The following is a 21813-nucleotide window of genomic DNA, read 5'->3' as shown; positions in this document are numbered from 1 at the left end:
GACCCTTTAGTTGCCAGTAGAAGGGAACCCTGAGTCTTTGGTGCTGCTGAGGAGAACAATGTCCCCACCAATCTCACGCCACCCATATACAACTGCTGATCTTTGGAAGGGGTGAAAGGTACCCCTTAAAACTTGCCCCATTTCCTCCTTCAGTTCATCACTAGTACCCTAACCCTGCTTATATTCCTCTGCTTTCTTTTGCCTCTGTCTCACAGTGATAGAGGTGGACAAAGGATCATGCTGGCACTGAGACAGCAGCAACTCCTCCTCTTCCTCCTGTTTCTGTGTCTCCAGTGTCCAGTCTATCAGGCCATTAGCTGTGCTCCAGGAGGAACATGATAGGGATTGTACCACTAATACCCTCCTCATTGCTGTTCACCATTTAGGACTTTCTTCCAAAAGTGTCAAATTGTTGCACACATCTTGAATGATAAGCAACTGCTCCCTTGTCAGGGCAGGGCTGTGGAACGGACAGGTAGGCCTAGTGGCAGGGTAACGCACTGGCTGACGACAACCACCACCAACAGACCGAAGTCCCTCAGGGCGTGGAGTCTAAGTCCCAGGCTGCCCTTCACCAGGGCCCCTGATGGTGGGGATGGACTTGACGCAGCCAGGTACCAGGTTGCGGCCCCCGAGACACCCCGGCTGCGGTAATGGCCGCCGCCAATGGCGTGTAGCTGGTGAGAATGACAATAGCGTAGTCAGGCAAGCTGGGTCGACAACAATGGGACAAAATGGTCAGAACAGTAGACAGAGAATCACAGGTCACGGGCCGGGTTCAGCAACGGAAGGTCAGATCGAAGGAAAACACAGAGAATGGTCTTAATCACAAGCCGAGTCAGAATACCAGAAGAGTCACGAGCGTATACACAGAGCTGTAGGAAGACAAAGACACAAGACACAAGTGCAAAGAGCATGTGCGGGCCACAGGCTTATATGTCATCAGCCACACCCCTCTGGGGGATGGACCTCAGAGACCTGAAGGCATAAAAGGATTCCCACCATGCACAGCAGAATCCAAGATGGACGCCAGCACATGGAGTAACAAAACCTCAGGGAAAAGGTAGGACCTTGACATCCCTGCAAACTTTTTTTTACAATTCCTTGGCTATTAACCTTAAAAACAGATATAAATAATTTGACAGATTTGGATTCCATTGACTTCAATGGGTTTCAGATTCAGGAATCCAAGCTTTTGATATTTTGATATGCATGGCCTAACCTCCACAAATTGAACCCGGGCATTTTCGGCTCATCCCTACTGACAAGGGAACTAGGCCTTAAAAAATAAAATGCAAAATGTACAGTCACAGGAATCAGCCAACAAGTGTTGCAAATGTATAAGGGAATTTTTTATATTACAGATTTACCCAACAAGAAGGTGGGGGGGGGGGAGGTGGGAAGGAAGTGAGAAGGGAAGGATGGATCAAGTAATAGGTAATAGCTATTAAGCCAACCATAATATAATATAGTAGACAAGCTAATAGGTATTATCCTTAGGACTTAACATACATTTCGATAAACACGGTCCGCGTCGCTATTCCAGAGGTGATAACTTTGAACGGTATTCACGACCTGTAGATTAGTTTTAGTTATTCATATAGAGATTATAGAAATTGGTAGTTTGGAAGTGTTTCCAACACGCCCAAGTTTTCCGAAATCTCTCAGGGTGGTCTCTTGTCACTGAAATCAATTCCTCTATCTCCGCAACTCTGATGACCCTATGAAACCACTCCCGCACAGTAGGAATCTGTTCTGATCGCCAGTGGACAGGAATACATTGTTTTGCCGCATTTATCATATGCAGGGTAAGAGACTTACGGTACATCCTTAACGGAATTGAGGAGTGGTGAAGTAAAAATTGAGCCGGGGTGTATTCCAGAGTGTAAGTAGTCACTTGTGAGACTATATCTCGCACTTTTTCCCAAAAAGGCTGCAACAAGGGACAATCCCACCAGATATGTAGGAGTGTGCCTGTTGTCTGTCTACATCTCCAGCACAACTCTGAAATGTTAGGGTCAAATTTATGCAGCAGGGACGGAACTCTGTACCATCTAGAGTATAATTTGTAATTACTTTCCTGCGTGGAAACACACATGGAGCCCGAATGTATGTGTTCATAAATGTGATCCCAGTCGTCAGTTGACAAAGGTATTTGTAAATCTCGTATCCAAGCCTCACACGCGAGGTTGAGATATACTAGTAGTTTCAAGAAGGGAGTAAAGCTTGGATATAACATGTCGCTGGGGGGAATTCGAGAAGTTTCTCAAATGGAGTAAGCGACCTGGAGTAGTCTTGTAAATGCGAGGCGTTATGTGTAAAATGATGAATTTCTCTATATATCCACGGTGTTAGGTTCAGGGATGGCCATAACTTCAAAATGTTCTCTCTAGATAAGAACTTATTATTTTTGAAAAGGTGATGTATTGTCAGATTATCTGGAAGGTCACATCCAGAGAGGAAAGTCCGGGACATACCCGGCAAAAAGTCAGGGTTCTTTTTGATTGGGGTTAAGGGGCCCGGGGAGGAAGAGAGCTCAGTGTTCTGGAATATCTGTCGGCAACAGTTTAACGTGGGGCCTACAAGAGGGTGATCCCGAAATTCAGTGGGAATATGAGCATTTCCAAGCCAAGGGGAGGAGGCAAGCGAAATCATCGAAAAATCTGATTCTACGTCAACCCAAATCTTACGATCACAGTTCGAGGTCCAGTCTACTACTCTTGCCAATTGACACGCCCTGTAGTACCGTGTAATGTCAGGTAGTCCAATACCTCCACTTCTCTTAGGCATGGTGAGTTGTACAAAGCTAATTCTGGGGTGTTTGTTATTCCAAAGAAAGGAGGAGCAGAGCTTTTTATAAGATGTAAAGAAAGAACTCGGTAATGCAATCATAGCAATACTTTTTATCATTTTGGGAAAAAGGTTTTACACAAATGAATAAAAGCTGACCATTGTAGTAAATATCTATGTTATTGTTAAATGGTTTGTCTTAAACACCTAACTGACAATTTTGGTGGACAGCTTGGTCTGGAAATGGAAGTGGAACAATAACAGACTTAATAGCTGGATCAACAGGTGAAAGAAAAGAAAAAAACCCTAAAAGAGAAAACTCATGCAGTGACCACATCTAAGGATGGGTAAGCAACAATTGTCTAAATGTTTCCTTTTGGTCTTAATACCACTTAAAATAATTATTGAAAAGAAGAAAAAATATTGGTCTGTCTGATGTACACTTTTTAAAAAGAGCTTCTAACCCTTACCCACCCTATCCAATAAAAACTTTTTTGGTAAAGTCCCAATTTCAGTTGCGAAAAGTACCTTTTATATATTTTTTTAAAACACATTTATGTCAGTATTTATTAAGCTATGTCAATATACACTCACCGGCCAATTTATTAGGAATACCTGTTCAATTGTTTGGTAACACAAATTGCTAATCAGCCAATCACATGGCAGCAACTCAATGCATTTAGGCACCTAGACGTGGTGAAGACGACTTGCTGAAGTTCAAACTGAGCATCAAAATGGGGAAGAAAGGGAGGTTTTAAGTGACTTTGAACGTGGCATGCTTGTTGGTGCCAGATGGGCTGAGTATTTAAAAAACTGCTGATCTACTGGGAATTTCACACGCAACCATCTCTATGGTTTACAGAAAATGGTCCGAAAAAGAGAAAATATCCAATGAGCGGTAGCTGTGTGCATGAAAATGCCTTGCTGATGTCAGAGGAGAATGGGCAGACTGTTCAAGATGATAGAAAAGCAACAGTAACTCATGTCAATGTGGACCAAAATCTTTGTGGAATGTTTCCAACACCTTGTTGAATCTATGCCATGAAGAATTAAGGCAGTCATGAAGGCAAAAGTGGGTCCATCCTAGTACTAGCAAGGTGTACCCAATAAAGTGGCTGGTGAGCGTTTTTTGTTATTGTTGTTTTTGTATTTAATATAACTCTAAGCTGATAGTAGACGCACACAGTATAAGGGTATAGAGGTATAAGCTCTCTCTTTTTATCTATCTATCTATCTATCTATCTATCTATATATATACACAGTATAATTCTTTAATTACCTTTAAACTATCTCCCCCACTTTCTGTTCATTATTCAGAGACAGCAGTGCAGGTGCTGATATACCTACAGGCAGCAGCTTCCTCTGTTCTCCAGCAGTCTGATTCTTATTGGCTGCTCCCTGGTTATAGCCACAGTGTGGGGCATGCCTTGAGTCACTTAGGAACATCAAATGGCTACCTGAGCAGACAACCATTGCCTCTGCCAAACACAGATGAGGTCTCTTGCTGTGGCCGTAACCAGCAACCAGCCAGAAAGTGTTGCATCAAGTGAGCATCAAAAGGAATATATTGGGAAACATTCCTATGTTGACTATAAATCTGCATTTTTAATAACTTTCTCTCTTTAGGTCAAGTGCCCTTATTGGAGACTGTCTGATCACTTTCTAAACCCCGAGCACACAGAAAATGGAGAAGAAATCTCCAACAAAGCGACACTTAGGAGACAAACAAATCGTTTGTTTGGTATTCCAGTTTAACATTTCACTCATTTCTAATTTTCAGGAGTTCCTAGATAACCACAAAGCAGAGGCACTGTGGTAAGATGATGTTTTAGAGCTCATTGTCGCATAATCGAAGGCCCTGTGTGGAGTACTTGACTCCTGCTATCAGAGATCTGGTGATTCTAGCTTGTAGAGCTGCCCAAAGGTCAGGCCATGTTCAACTTCAGCTGCAGTTGTTTTAGTCTCACTATTTTATAGCTTTTATTAGTCAAAAAGGGGATTGATATTGTAAGTTTTAATATTGCAAATTGAAACTTTTACATGTATAGATTTGTATAGGGTTTCTGTAAGTAAAACAGGTCTGTAAATAATAAGAGTATCATAACTTATTTTACATTTTAAAGGTTAAAACCCTACTTGGGTTTAATAATAGAAAAAAACTATCCATAAAATGTAAAACAAAAGCAGCTTTGTGCACAATACTCAACCCTATCTTCAGCCCTGTCTCTCTTAATAAGCTGATACCATCACTAGATGGGACTCTTATTCCAGGTTGAATGATACCCTGCAAAATTTTAACCTACCTCTGTGAGCCCGGGGTGTCAAGAGCTTGCTCCCTGGAGGTACGTCATCCAGCCATCATAAGTTCACAGGAGAATGCTGCAGCATTGAGGACCTACCCACCACTGAGGACAGAGGAGGAGGAAGGACCCATAACATTATGGGACCAGACTTACAACCCATGTAAAGAGGGTATTAATGCTTTTTTTTTATGAAAAACAGTGCAGGGGTATAGGGGTAGGACTGAATTGGTTGGAGGGAGGCCACTGTAACTTGGCTTTACCTGTCTGCAGCACATGAAAAAAAAACCTCTTTATAACTTTTTAATTTGTCGTTTTGCAACCTCGAAACCTTCGCTTCATAGACAGTTTCACATCTTTATTTTTTAAACTATAAATCAATGGATTGAGCATAGGGACAATAGCTGTGTTAAACAAAGAAAAAATCTTTTTTGAATCCAAGCTGCTGATTGAGTTTGGTGTAAGATACTGATTGGCCAAGGTTGTATAGAGCAGAACTACCACCATCAGATGTGAGGAACACGTATAGAAGGCTTTACGTCGGCCAGAGTTAGAACGAATTCTCAGTATGGTAACAATTATGAAAATATAAGGGACAAAAGTCAGAACAAATGGAGCAATAGTCATCAGGAAAAGGCCTTGGACAAAAAACAATCTTTCCAACACTGAGGTACCACTGCAGATCAGTTTCATCATTGGCACAATGTCACAGAAAAAGTGGTTGATTTCATTGGATGAGTAACAGGTGAAGCTACCCATTATTGCTACAAGAGAAATAGTTTGGATAAAACCCAATAACCAGCAAAACGAAGCCAAACTGATGCAAGTCCTACGACTCATGACCTTGTGGTAATTCAAGGGGTTACAGATGGCCACATATCGGTCAAAACTCATTGCTGTTAAAATAAACAGCTCATGACCTGCCAGTGACCCAAACATGTATGTCTGAAACATGCATTCAATGAAAGGAACTTTTTTATCTCCTGTAAGGAAACTTAAGAGTATTTTATGCAGAGTGATGGTGGAACATGAGATGTCTACAACAGACAAGTTGGCCAGAAAGAAATACATGGGAGTGTGAAGATGATGGTCCAGGCAGATGAGAAGAAGAATGGTTATGTTACCCCCAAGAGTGATTAAATAAATTAAAATAACAAGAAAGAAGATCAGCACTTGAAGCTCTGGTTTTTCTGAGATACCAGTGACAATAAAATATGTAACGGTTGTATGATTGGTGTTCATTTATGCGAGTTCTGAAAAATTCAAAAGAAAAATAATGTAGCATTATATACTTTAAAAGTTAAGTAAATAAACACATATGTATAATCTTCTCAAGAGATCTTTTACAAGTTTTAAAAGAGGCATTCATGGTTGATTATGTATATCTACAATTGCTAACTGGTTTAACAAAAAACCATCTTCAGCAAAAAAAAAAAATCTAAATAAATTTAGAAAGTTATTGAAATGTTATATTACTATGCTGATATCATTTGGTATGTACAGGCAACTAATGTCAATATCTCAGTGGATGAACAACATTATTTAAGTAAATATATTTTTTCAATGAAGAAATATCCTGATGGTTACTTGACAACTCAGATTACCAGTTATATGACAAAAATTATAACTATACATAGTTTAGTCTGTACGTAAAGTGATTGTAAAGATATTTTTTTCTTTAAAATAATAAACATGTTATACTTACCTGCTCTGTGCAATTGTTTTGCACATATCAGCCCCGATTCTCTTCTTCTTGGGTCCCCCCTTGAACACCTCTGCAAGAACAGTTGCTTCAGAGCTTAGTAAATGAGCAGAAGCTCTGCTGACTTCCAGCATCCAATCATGCGCCAGCAAAAGTGTTTTTTTTTTATTTTTCTTGCACGTGATTGGATATTCCTTGCAAAGTGAATCTTTATCTTATTTACAAAGTTCTGGAGCAATTGCACTTGCAGAGTACAACTGCACTTTGTATGGTGCCCAGCCTATTTGCCTTTAGTAAATCAACCCCACTGAGTGTGACTCAGCCCTCTCCCCTGCTCCCTCCTCACTCGTTGTGATTGACAGCAGTGGGAGTCAATGGCTCCCTCTGCTTGTTAGCCAGTAAAAAGAGAGGGACCCAGGAGAGCCATTGCTCTTATACACACCACTGGATAGTGATCAGTCTCAGGGAAGTACTGATGTGGGCTGTACACTGAAGGTTCTTTATCTTCATGCATAGAAAAAATGAAGGTATAAAACCTTCAGCCTTTAGAGCCACTTCATAGTGGAAAATAAAGCCTATTTCTTCCCAAAGTGTTTATATGTGACATGTGAATCCTTTTCATGTTCATATTGAATGTTCAGATTGACCTTCATTATTCAACATTTATTGTATTTCATTTGTTTCTTCTAAACGAAAATAGGAATATCTGGCAATATAAAACTCTTACACAAAAAAAAAAAAGCCCACCTTGACAAACATTCAGATGAAACTCCCAATTTCTCATTTCAGTACATCAGTTTGCATTCAGTGTATGTTAAGATTTTCTACTTTATAATTGATGTGCATTGCTTTGTTAATTTCGCTCAAAGTACACTTTTAGAAATTTATGCATTAGTCAAACAATTTATTTAGCTCACAAGGTTCACCTATTCTAGGAAACAAGGTTACTGGTTATTTAATTTGGCTCATGGCGTTCCATCCTCGTTCCTGCAATATAACTCTGTTGCATTTACAAAAGTTAATTCCACCCTGTTTTTGTGTGTAAATACCATTCTTTACATAATTGGCTGCATTCAAATTCCAGAGCAGTTAAATTATTAGCAGAGTGGTCTAGGGACCAACTTCACAGAGAACTAATGTACAGCTGGAGTCCCAAAGTGGTAGATTCCATCTTTGAGTTCCCACACAGTCACGACAAAATCTCTTTAAAGAGTAGTAACAATGGCTATCAAGACCGGATGTATAAAAGTACTAACTATGTTGCCAGCGGGAATCAACCAGATCTTGCTGTTTATTTACTTACCTGCTCTGAAATCATAGGAAGAAGAAGACTGGTTAGTAAGAGCACCAGAGACAAACGATGCATGAAAACATCTGAGAACCCCAATAAATGTATAACCAAAGGTCTGCACCACCACTAACAACTATCACACACATTTGAAATAATATAATCTTGAACATTTAAATTTATATGTAAAATCATGTGCTGTTGTCAATGCAATGTGGGAAAAAAGCCATAGGCAGTCACTACCTTCGATAACCATATTTCTATGCCACTGAGAATGTTTTTTTCTCCTAGACAATTGTTTCTGAAATGTTTGTTTAATTTGAAGAAGCTAACATTATCCTTATGGGGTTTTTTTTACATTTGTTTAAACCTATTAGGCCCCAATGCACACTGAGCATTTAGTCACTGAACATAGGGCTCTGGCATTTAGCTGTGAGCAGAGGGCTGTTCTGTGTCCTGTCCAGGAACATTGCTGGTAGCCTTTCAAATTTAATGAGGGGTTGAAATCTGTGGCTGCAGGAGGCTGGATGGGGCACCTAGAAATCTGAACATTTATGGCAACATTCACCTGGGGAAAAATGCCAAAACACAAGAAGTCTGTGTTCCAGACATGCTGAGAGCATACTGCCAAAAATAGTTGTACTGCTAGGTACGAAATCCACCCACAGCAGCTCTTAGGCTCTCATAACATTTGTCAGGCTACTGACAGTGGGGCTGGATGGGACACCTATGCTCACAGCTTAATGCTAGAGCCCCATGCACAAGGGCACCTATGCCCACAGCTTAATGCTAGAGCCCCATGCACAAGGGTTAAACACCCAATGTTCATGGGACCCTAAAAAAAATCACTAAGATCTGGAACTTTTTAAAGCACCTATACTGTTATATTTGATGTGTCATTTGTTTCTCTGCTATCAATGAAGCTATGTGTCACTTCTTCTAAATATATATTATTTACTGTACCTCATCAGGTAAAGTCAGCCTAAAAAGAGTAAGGACTTTGTACTGTACGTATTAATAAGATGTCTCTCCAGTTATCTCTTATTTTTCTCCAGTAAAATGTGGTTTTCACTACATGTGACAACCATATTATATACAAACTAGGTCCTGATTTACTAGTGTTAATTAACACCCTTGGGTCTTCAGAGGCAAGGTCTGTGTTTACATAATTAGTGGTAGCAGATCCTTGTTGGTTGTCACAGTGTACCATTACAATGCCATAGTGGGAACAAAGAAACACACATATTATATGTGTGTGTATATATATGTATATGTGTATATATATATATATATATATATATATATATATATATATATATATATATATATATATATAAACTTACTCATGTATAACAGTCTTTTTTTGCGAATCTTATCCTTTAATAAGTATGTTCTATTTTTTCCACTAGGAGCCTGCAAAGCATTGCACCCTTGATCATTGGATTGCGGGTGCAATGCCAGGCTCCTGCAGACATGTCCTCCAGCTTTTTTCCCATACCTCTGTACAAGGTTTCTGTCTTAAAAGTGTAGGAAGTGTGCAGGGACTACAAGGGCACTCACCAGCACCCTTGCACAATCTATTGAGAAATACAAGCCTACATCTACTGTGGTGACAGACAGGACTTGTAGTTTCTTCATTCACAGATTGCTGTGAATGAATGATGTGGCTGTGTGGGTAGGCTGAATGTGACGGCTGGTTTGGGGAAGAAAAACCCCTGCTTGCTCTCATGGGGGAGATCAGCCTAAATATGGCTGTCACTCCAAAAGTGAACTTAGCTTTTACAGCTGAACTTCAGCCTTTCCTTTTAGTCTTGCCCCTGTCCCGTACTGAAGCCATTTATTATGATATCACGGTGCACTGTGAGCTTCTCATAGTTTGCAATAGAAGCTGCAGCATGTCAGATAGAGGCTATCCAATTTCTCTAGCTCTTTCCTACAAAGTCTTACTTTACCTGGCCTTCTCTTTTATTCATTTGATTTCAGTTCTTTCAATCATGCAATCTAGCTGGTCAGTGCCGATTGGCCCTGTGGTAGTCAGATGTACCTTCTCAAAGAAAAAAAAACCTCTCTAGCCACACCACTGACATACTGACTCAAGCGATAGCACTTCAGATTGGAGAGATTCCATCTCCATTGGGCTAAGAGAGTTGAGGTGGCTACGCCAAGCTGGGAGACTAAGAAAACGTTTGGGAGACTCATAAGGCTAGGACAACTGGGCACATCCATGGACTGAGGGAATATCTTCCATTTCCACCCATCGCCAATATTTGATGCTTCATATTACGATCCTCACATTTACCATTCTGGACATTTTTCATTCCTCTGGATTTCTTTTTTCCTGTGGCAATCATGATGCAGAAAAAAAGTCCAGAGAACAGCTTTTACAGATCATTTAAGTAACTTTGGAGGCAAGCTCTTTCTCTACTCATCAGCCGGAGGAGGTGATATGCTGGATGTGATTCTCCAATCTTTTTCAAGTTTTTTTTTTACCTATCTGTTTTATACAGGAGTCACTGCATTCTGGTAAGAAGCTATAGAGTGTGTTTCTGGATCTAGGACACCCTTTCATCTCTGGCTGGAGTTTTCAGTCTTTACATGAACTCTTTAATAACACTTTTGGTGGTGGTGTTTATGATTAGGCCCTTGAGCACTTTGACACAAAGTTTTTATTATTGATCTTTTTACACTGTAAAGGACATTTGTATATTCTGTATAAAATGATATTCTATTCTGTATGCTTTGCCTATGTATTGTAAAATGCACTCATTGTGCACACAGCACTAATAATGTTTTCATTACATGTTTGCATTCCTTCAAGTCATAATTAGAAATTAGCCTGCCTATGTAACGCCCCTTGTTACCATAAAAGTACAATTGTAATATTAATGTGATACCTATGTAATCACATGTATAAAAAACTTTAAATACGCTGAATAAACAGAACATTTATTTGGAATGATGCAGAGTGTATCTTTTTGTGTCTGTTCCCTACTGCAGTAGTTAATATTAATTTGGAACCACTAATCAATATGATTATAGGAGTTTCCTAACTATAAAATTTCAGTATTAATGTCCAGAACAGATGGCAAACTTTCCCTAGGAGGGGATTTACAGGTGACCCTGAGAATTCAAAACAAGGAGCCTGAGACAATCTGGGAATTTATGATAGTCAGCTGGCTGAGGTAAGTCCTTTGCTTACATTTGAGATATCAAACTTCCTTGATAAGGTCTATTTCAGGACAAAGGGTACCTATTTTACTCCCCTTAATCAAACTGTATTGATTGGTGGTTATATATTATAGTGTCTACTGTTCATTGGAGTGTTATAGATAAGAGAAGGAAGAATAGTGCTGGTTAACAGGTTGTATGAAGCAAACACCTGCTGCAATAGTAGATCTAGAGGGAATAGGTTATAGGCACAAGTGGAGAAGAGAAAAGACTGGTCAGTCATTATGGGCAATAAATTAAGTAAGGGAATGAAAGATAAGAGGTTACCCTCAGAAATTGCCCAGTGCAAGAGGAGCACTAGAGAATATATGAACCAAAGGTATGGTTCTGCCTATACTGAGCCCCTAAATACATGGTTAAAGTGGACAGGTATCCACAATAGGTATCAGTGTTACCAAGTCCACAGGGAATAAGAATCATGCAGATTAAACAGCTAGAGGAACTGCTATCTATTTGAGCAGGATGGATGAAGGGTGACAGACAATGTAACATTAAACATAAGGGGAAATACAGTCATGGCCGAAATTGTTGGCACCCTTGATATTTTTCCTGAAAATCAAGTATTTCACACAAAAAAGGTATTGCATTAACACATGTTTTGCTATACACATGTTTATTCCCTTTGTATGTATTGGAACAAATATAAAACAGAGGCAGAAAAGCAAATATGACATAATGTCACACAAAACCCCAAAAATGGGCTGGACAAAAGTATTGGCACCCTTAACTTAATATTTGGTTGCACACCCTTTGGAAAACATAACTGAAATCAGTCGCTTCCTATAACCATCAATAAGCTTCTGACACCTCTCACCCGGAATTTTGGACCACTCTTCCTTTGCAAACAGCTCCAGGTCTCTCTTATTGGAAGGACACCTTTTCCCAACAGCAATTTTAAGATCTCTCCACAGGTGTTCAATGGGATTTAGATCTGGGCTCATTGCTGGCCACTTCAGAACTCTCCAGCGCTTCTTTGCCATCCATTTCTGAGTGCTTTTTGACGTATGTTTGGGGTCATTGTCCTGCTGGAAGACCCAGGATCTTGGACGCAAACCCAGCTTTCTGACACTGGGCCCTACAGTGCGACCCAAAATCCTTTGGTAATCCTCAGATTTCATGATGCCTTGCACACAGTCAAGGCACCCAGTGCCAGAGGCAGCAAAACAACCCCAAAACATCATTGAACCTCCACCATATTTTACCGTAGGTACTGTGTTTTGTTCTTTGTAGGCCTCATTCCGTTTTCGGTAAACAGTAGAATGATGTGCTTTACCGAAAAGCTCTATCTTGGTCTCATCTGTCCACAAGACGTTTTCCCAGAAGGCTTTTGGCTTACTCAAGTACATTTTGGCAAACTGTAGTCTTGCTTTTTTATGTCTCTGTGTCAGCAGTGGGGTCCTCCTGGGTCTCCTGCCATAGCGTTTCATTTCATTTAAATGTCGACGGATAGTTCGCGCTGACACTGATGCTCCCTGAGCCTGCAGGACAGCTTGAATGTCTTTGGAACATGTTTGGGGCTGCTTATCCACCATCCGGACTATTCTGCGTTGCAATCTTTCATCAATTTTCCTCATCCGTCCACGACCAGGGAGATTAGCTACAGTGCCATGGGTTGCAAACTTCTTGATAATGTTGCGCACTGTGGACAAAGGCAAATCTAGTTCTCTGGAGATGGACTTGTAACCTTGAGATTGTTGATATTTTGCCACAATTTTGGTTCTCAGGTCCTCAGACAGTTCTCGTCTCCTCTTTCTGTTGTCCATGCTTAGTGTGGCACAGACAGACACACAATGCAAAGGTTAAGTGAACGTCTCTCCTTTTTATCTGCTTTCAGGTGTGATTTCTATATTGCCCACACCTGTTACTTGCCCCAGGTGAGTTTACAGGAGCATCACATGCTTGTAACATTCTTATTTATCCGCAGTTGTGAAAGGGTGCCAATACTTTTGTCCAGCCCATTTTTGGAGGTTTGTGTGACATTATGTCGAATTTGCTTTCTTTCCTCCCTTTTTTTGTTTTGTCCCAATACACACAAAGGGAATAAACATGTGTATAGCAAAACATGTGTTAATGCAATACGTTTCGTGAGAAATACATGATTTCCTGGAGAAATATCAAGGGTGCCAACAATTTCGGCCATGACTGTATTGATGTTAAGTTGTGGATTGAATTTAGAGTAAATCACCACAACTAGTAAAATCTAAAACATGGGAAAAGGAGTCAAATTGTATAGAAATAATATCATTCTTGGCTCTGGCCAAAACAGAATACTTTATACGGTGGATATAAAAAGTGTGCACCCCTGTTAAAATGTCAGGTTTCTGTGATGTAAAAAAATGAGACAAAGATAAATAATTTCAGAACTTTTTCCACCTTTTAATGTGACCTATAAACTGTACAACTCAATTGAAAAACAAACTGAAATCTTTTGGGGGGAGTAAAAAAAAAATAAAATAATGCAGTTGCACATCCTCTTATTACTGGGGATATAGCTGTGGTCAGAATGAAGCAATCACATTCAAAATCATGTTAAATATGAGTCAGTACACACCTGCCATCATTTAAAGTGCGTCTGATTAACCCCAAATAAAGTTCAGCTGTCCTAGTAGGTCTCTCCTGACATAAGCCATGGTCCGCAGAGAGCTTCCAAAACATCAGAGGGATCTCATTGTTAAAAGGTATCAGTCAGGAGAAGGGTACAAAAGAATTTCCAAGGCATTAGATATACCATGGAACACAGTGAAGACAGTCATCATCAAGTGGAGAAAACATGGCGCAACAGTGACATTACCAAGAACTGGACGCCCCTCCAAAATTGATGAAAAGACAAGAAAACTGGTCTGGGAGGCAGACAAGAGGCCTACAGCAACATTAAAGGAGCTGCAGGAATATCTAGCAAGTACTGGCTGTATGGTACATGTGACAACAATCTCCTGTATTCTTCATATGTCTGGGCTATGGGGTAGAGTTGCAAGACTGAATCCTTTTCTTATGAAGAAAAGCATCCAAGCCCGGAAAAATTTATCAAAAACACATCTGAAGTCTTCCAAAAGCTTGTGGGAAAATGTGTTATGGTCTGATGAAACCAAAGTTGAACTTTTTGGCCATAATTCCAAAAGATATGTTTGGCACAAAAACAACACTGCACATCACCGAAAGAACACCATACCCACAGTGAAGCATGGTGTTGGCAGCATCATGCTTTGGGGCTGTTTTTCTGCAGCTGGAACTGGGGCCTTAGTCAGGGTAGAGGAAATTATGAACAGTTCCAAATACCAGTCAATATTGGCACAAAACCTTTAGGCTTATATGAGAAAGCTGAACATGAAGAGGAACTTCATCTTTCAGCATGACAAGCACCGAAAGCATACATCCAAATCAACAAAGGAATGGCTTCACCAGAAAAAGATGAAAGTTTTGGAATGGCCCAGTCAGAGACCAGACCTGAATCCGATGGAATATCTGTGGGGTGATCTGAAGAGGGCTGTGTACAGGAGATGCCCTCGCAATCTGACAGATTTGGAGTGTTTTTGCAAGGAAGAGTGGGCAAATATTGCCAAGTGAAGATGTGCCATGCTGATAGACTCATACCCAAAAAGACTGAGTATTGGAATGAAATCAAAAGGAGCTTCAACAAAGTATTGGTTTAAGGGCGTGCACACTTATGCAACCATGTTATTTTAGTTTTTTATTTTTACTTCCCTCCCTCTAAAAGATTTCAGTTTGTTGTTCAACTGAGTTGTACAGTTTATAGGTTACGTTAAAGGTGGAAAAGTTCTGAAATGATTTGTGTCACTTTTTTACATCACAGAAACCTGACATTTTAACAGGGGTGTGTAGACTTTTTATATCCACTGTATGTGGTCAGAGATGAAAGATGGGATGAGCACTATGGCTGCCCATCTGATTATAGGAGCTAGAATAAGTTAAGTACGGGACTACAGCACATGGGATGCAAGGGATATGAGAACAAAATAAGGAAAGCAGAATTTAGACCGAGGTAAAACTAACTTAAACAGGGAATTTCTGAAGAGGGTTCAAAGAAAGTGTGAGAATGACGTGCTTGTGTTGTGAAAAAAATGGGAAAAATGTAAGCGATTTTAGAGAGATAATCCGTGTATGTATGTGAATGGGTGTACTGGTGCTTTTAGTCTTTTATGTTTTGCGCGTTCTGTAGTTCTGTACAAATTGTCCCCCTCACTTTCTCTTTCCCATGAGAAGAATGTGCTGGGATTAGACATCAGTGATAAATTCACAAGGACAACTGTAATATGACTTTGAGTTTTCATAGCATTATGTGTCAGTTTAATTAATCTGATAAACAATGTGATCACGGCAATCATTGTCAAATAAAGCTTACATTTAAAAGTGCCTATAACATAAAATAACACAAATTAAATATCCTTTGATAGTGGAAATAGTGCATTTAAAAAAGGGAAATGAGGCAAAGTGTCCTCCTTTAAGATGTATTTGTGTAATTGGAATTAGGGTGTGATATTGGGATTATCCAAGAATTAATTTCTGATATGATGTTAAAAATAAAGTAAAAGAAGGTTTTTTTGTTTACTTATGAGGCTTGTGAATCTGTGAGGAAGGCGTGCTCCTAGGCTTTATCACCGTCTCTCTAAGATAACTACTCACCATGGCAGGCATGTTTTAGTGTTGAGCTACAGAGTGTGAGCAAACAGCAGAATAGTCAGTTAGGTAACATTTTAGGACTAATCCAGCCATGGATGGATCGAATCTTGACCATTTCAGTAGGGACTGGCTGAGATTCAGTCCATTTGGTTGTGCTGAAGGCAGGTTGGTTAAACTGAAGGCAAGCTGGTTGTACTGAAGTCGATCCATCAACCAACTTCAATACAACCAGCCTGTTGGATTTTTTACATGTGATCACTGCTGGAGGCTATAACCACAAACTGTGATAATTGTGTTCTGCCAACAGGGAAGGCTCCACATGTGCAGAACACAATAGTGCTGCAAGAAGGATTCCCCCATTAACACTGGGGAAAAGAAAACTGATCTATGGTCTGCTTTATATGCATTTACCATCACCATTCTAAAAATGTTGGTGATTCTATAAATAATCATACTGTATATATTGTCATTGACATTCCTTGAGGCATTTTTGACCCACTTTAGGCACTTGGGGCACACATCCCTTGGGCAGACACCATTTATACTTTAACTTAGCCTCATCTTGATACTACATTGACAACTAGATATATTCTTATAATCTCCTGAGGAAGTGACTAGAGATGAGCGAATCGAACCAGGCGAAGTGGAATTCGTTTTGAATGCCGAATCCGAATATTAGCCAACTTTGGGTGCACGAATCGAATTTTCCCCGATCAGCCTGCAAAAAGTGTCACTGCAGAGAGCTCCGCTATTTCTGACAGTTCTCTGACAGTTCCTTCACATTTACAGCGGTTGAAACATTGTATCTATTTGTTTCCATTTAGGATACAGATGTTTTTATTCGGAAACAAATAGATACAATGTTTCAACCGCTGTAAATGTGAAGGAACTGTCAGAAATAGCGGAGCTCTCTGCAGATACACTTTTTGCTGTACTGGAATACTTCTTCTTTTCATTCTTCTTTTCATTCTTCTTTTCATTCTTCTTTTCATTCTTCTTTTCATTCTTCTCATTCTTCTTTTCATTCTTCTCATTCTTCTTTGCATTCTTCTTTTCATTCTTCTTCTTTTCATTCTTCTTCTTCTTTTCATTCTTCTTTTCATTCTTCTTTTCATTCTTCTTTTCATTCTTCTTCTTTTCATTCTTCTTTTCATTCTTCTCATTCTTCTTTTCATTCTTCTTTTCATTCTTCTTATTTTTCTTCTCATTCTTCTTTTCATTCTTCTTCTTCTTTTTCTCATTCTTCTTTTCATTCTTCTTCTTCTTCTTTTCATTCTTCTCATTCTTCTTTTCATTCCTCTTCTTCTTTTCATTCTTCTTCTTCTTCTTCTTCTTTTCATTTTTCTTCTTCTTTTCATTCTTCTTCTTCTTTTCATTCTTCTTTTCATTCTTCTCATTCTTCTTTTCATTCTTCTCATTCTTCTTTTCATTCTTCTCATTCTTCTTTTCATTCTTCTTTTCATTCTCCTCCTCCTCCTTCTCCTCCTTCTTCTCCTCCTCCTTCTTCTTCTTCCCCCGTGACTGCCCAAATGAGTGAAGTGTGCGGTGATTCTAAGATCGACGGCACTCATCTGCATGTCATACTGACTGACAGTATTATTTCTCTTCCCCAGCAGACTCCAAGGGCATTTAAATTAAAGGTACAGTGTTCTGCACTAATATAAAGGCTCTCTGAAGCCTAGAAACCCTTTTAATAAGTTAAATTCGCAGCGAATAAATTCGCATCGAATCGAATTTCTCCCGCAAATTCGGCAAATCAGCCGAATCAAATTTTTGAATAATTCGCTCATCTCTAGAAGTGACTGATTTATTTCAAGAAATGTGACAAGATGATCCCCTTACTCCCTCATCCTTCATAATGATGATCTCCTTGGATACTTTCACGCATTTTAAGTAAAATAACATTATACAAGAGGGTTTAAGGGGCAATGGGGATATGTTAACATCTGAAGTTATGTGTTCAATTTCTTTGTATTTTTTAGCAACTAATTTTATGCACAGATAAATGTATCAAGTTTTGATTTATTGGTACCTAAAAAAAATTCCATAGTAATACAATATTGATGTGGGTAGACATAAAAGGGATGTTGGTACCTTTACCTTAAAGGGATGCAAACTTTAAATTTGGGGTTTTCATAGAGTTAGTATGGCAGATTGGGATTGGAGCTCTAAAGCTAAAATGTTGCTTTGTTGGGTTCTGAGGTTAATTTTTTCCTTGTAGAGAATGTAAAGAACATGCTTTTATAAAATTAGATTTACAGTAAAATAAACATCAAACAACAGCAAACCATGTACTTAAAGTGGAACCACACTGCATCTGAGCACCACAAAGCAAAAATGCTATTTAATTCATTTTTAATATTCAGAGCAAACTCCTCCATCCATCCATGTCTCCATGCTTTATTTTGCAGAGAAATCACTTTGAAAAACACCCCATAGCATTTCTAGCCATGGCCATCTTGAGCAAGAGCAAATGATTCATGTAGCATTGACTTCCTGGAATTAATCTGCCCTTAGCTCAGGCATACAAATAGAAAGGTGGGCTAAGCTGAGAAAACTTCTCCTCCCCTCCAAAAGTCTCCTGGGATGTATGACTTCATTTGCCTAGGCAAGAAACCAGGAAATAACTGAAGATCCATAAAAAAAAAGTTTAAAACAAGTAAGTACTTTCCAAACGATTTACTAATGCTAGCAGTATGACTCAAATTAGTCAATGTTTATTGAAAGCGTGAAGCTCCACTTTAAGGTCTAATTACAAATTTTTTACTGTAACAAACGAATTAAATGGATGTATATATACATTTAACAACTATTTATTACTTCAAAGTCACATCCTTGAAGGTAAACATTTGTTACAGAGTGCCCAGGGAGTCATGTTTGTAGCAAATATGCTAATTAATACTAACAAAGTGTCAATATATACAGATGGGGGAGTGTATAGTATAAATAAGACCAGTGGCAAAATAATGTATTTTGTAAATACATACATATCAGAGGAGCATAGAGCCATTACGAATCTAGGAACATTGCTAAAATTCTGATTTTCATCACCTTAAATTTTAGCATGTGAACAATTTTACTATGCATGTTTTTGGACACTGTACCTGATAATTTGTGCGTGAAACATGCTAATAAAAAAATCTTCAAAAGAACAAGAGTACAAAACAGCATTCTACCAGAAAGGTAAGACTGTTGTTAAACAATATACAATATGGTGGACAAGCAACTGACACTGTTACCTTGTAGGGCTGGGTTGTTGGGTGTAGGTCGAACAAAGAACACTGTGAGTTTTTTTTACTAAAGCTGTTTCAATCAGAATTTTGCGCACTTCTACAATGGAAACCAATCAACTTACAGGTTTTATTGCTAAAGCTAAATTGAACAAGCTGAAGTACAAAGTTGATTGGCTACCATGCACAGGTGCCCCAGATTCTGAGTGAACCAGCTTTAGTAAACAAACCCCTATGTGCCTGCAGTTTGAATGTCTTCTGTTTGCCTGAGTTTCTGTTCAGTGTTTCACGTTCATCCTCCAGTTCATAAAAATCTATCTATCTACAGTATCTGCTATGGGTAATTGATGAACATTTAAACCCAAAACAAAAAAATATATACTTTTATTGCAGCTAATCAATCCTTGAACACTGTGGCTACATTGGTTTTCTTTTTTTGGTCTTTTTCTTTTATTTTTGCCTGCTACGTCTTTTATGTCTTTTAACACACTAATCTGCCCAGCAAAAGTGGCAGTCAGAGAGTTGAGATAAACAATTTACCTCCAAAATGAGTGTTTACCATGGTCAGCTTTTATTCATTTACTGCAAGTAACATTTTTTTCCTTTAGGGATAGAGGTAAGTGTTGCTACAGCAGCTTTAATTTGTTAATCAAATCAATGAAAATCTGCTAGTGTATCTAATACTACCCTCTCACCAGGTCTACAATGCTGCTGTCCAAAGGAATCTCTGTTGCTCTTCCATACAAAGTGGAGACACCCTAGGACAGGAAGTGTGATATTTGCTTGGATCACCAGGTGGAAAATAAAGGTAAAGCAGCCTCCATATCTAAGAATTGGTAAGCCTCAATATATTAACCTCCCTGGCGGTATTCCCGAGTGTAGCTCAGGTTAAAATTTCAGTACCACAAGCGTTAACCCCGAGCTACACTCGGGCTTACCATGAGGCGCTGCTCCGTGATCCCTCGATCACTTAGCTTGTCCTGCGCTCCCGCGATGTCCCACCTGCAGTGTCTTTGGTAATGTAATCCTGTGGATGCCGGCATCTTTCATCTGGGTTCCGTCCCCTGTGAGCGTTGGGATGTATGGGGGACGGAACGGCAGGAAATTTGAAAATGACAAAAAGTGACATTCACTAAAATCACTAAATAACATAGTAAAACATTACTGTATCAAACCATTTCACATACATTTTGTCCCGAGTGCTTTGTCCTGTGCCCTGCCTACATTTTTACTGTTCTTTCTGCCTGGAAACTGAGAAACGTCCAAAAAGCGTCCCTTTAGGTCAAAAGCAGTTTTAGACCGGCTAGAGAACAGCGATAGTAAATTAGAACCACTTGCAGAATTGAGTGATAATGATTCGTGGAGAAATTCCTCATCAGACACTGAAAACGATTTTGCGACTTTGCTCAGTGATGTGCGAACTTGGCACTAAATTTCAAATTTCAGTGTTTTTGGTTTGATTATATTATTGAATTAAATTTATTATTATTATATTATTATTTTTTATGATTATTTATTAAATTATAATTTATGATTTCGTGTTTCAAGTTTTATCCTACCCGGGATGTTTAATAGACTCTTGTTCGGACAGATTTCAGTGAGTTATTCCTAAAAATGACAGGCCTACAATAAAAAAATACATATTTCCATCCAAAAAATGTACCGCTTTGAGCACAGAAATATGGACATAATCAGACCGCTAGGGAGGTTAAAGTGAAAGTTCAGTCAAAATGTAACTAAGGCTAAACCTACTCCCACCCCCATTCTAAGCCTATTCTGTCTAACCCTATAAAGAAAAGATCTGTCTACTGACCTATTCTGAAGTCGCTCAGATCCAATCACATGATGTCTCCAGCTGCAGCTTCTGTGTAGAGGAGAGATCACCAACAACGGCTGCAAATGCCTTGGAGATGATGTCACCCTTAGGCTTACTATGGGGCATCTGTTGTTGGCTCTCCCCCCTCTACATTGAAGGTGCCACTGACAGCTCAAACTGGGACCAGACCATAGTGGCTTCAGAATAGATAAGCATAGAGATCTGTTCTTTACAGGGTTAGACAGAATAGGTTTAGAATGGAGGTGGGTGTAGATTTAGCCTTAGTTAGAGTTTCACTGAATTTCCAAGTTCAGTGTTTGTTTTGGGGTTTTATACCGCTTTAATCTTTATATTGAGTTTGGCTACATTTTATATATCAATTCATAGATTTCAATTAAAATCATTTTTGAGAGTTATGAGGGGTTTTTTCAGACCCTATCTCTATTGATTACCATTGGGACCCAAGTTCATAATCTGAATTTTCTTTCCTGTCTGCACAGAAGATTAACTGAAGAGTGCTTTGTTATGGTGAGAAAGGGTAATCCAAGTTTCGCACTAAAGCCCTTTTCCGCAGTAATGTCAACCTCACCGAGAATTTGTGTACCATGTCAATTTTTTACATTGTTAATATTCTCTTTTTATAGTTTTTTATTGTTGTTTTGCATTTAAATAGGTGTTTTATGCTTACTGTGTGCCTGCTCATGCTAATATATATCTTATATTTAATGAGTTTTGCATTACTGATCATATAGTGACATGGTAAAATTAGTATAAAAAAGTTCACCCTTTAAAATGCCAGGAGAATGGGTCCAGAAAAAGGC

The 21813-nt window shown here is 39.0% G+C and overlaps 1 protein-coding gene across 1 annotated transcript; it reads right to left on the bottom strand.

Annotated features, from left to right (window-relative positions):
* Window positions 1–5393: 5393 nt before the first annotated feature.
* On the bottom strand, window positions 5394–6332 carry LOC149460283 (olfactory receptor 5G9-like). The gene has a single exon (XM_089679892.1). The coding sequence runs from the start codon at window positions 6330–6332 to the stop codon at window positions 5394–5396; it is 939 nt and encodes a 312-aa protein (XP_089536018.1).
* Between the last annotated feature and the right edge of the window lie 15481 nt (window positions 6333–21813).

This window comes from Staurois parvus, unplaced genomic scaffold (assembly GCF_062004578.1).
Source record: "Staurois parvus isolate SC_StPar_1 unplaced genomic scaffold, SC_StPar_1.0 ptg000232l, whole genome shotgun sequence".
NCBI lineage: Eukaryota > Metazoa > Chordata > Amphibia > Anura > Ranidae > Staurois > Staurois parvus.
The sequence above is the reverse complement of the archived record's forward strand: the minus strand, read 5'-3'. Positions and strand labels throughout refer to the sequence as shown.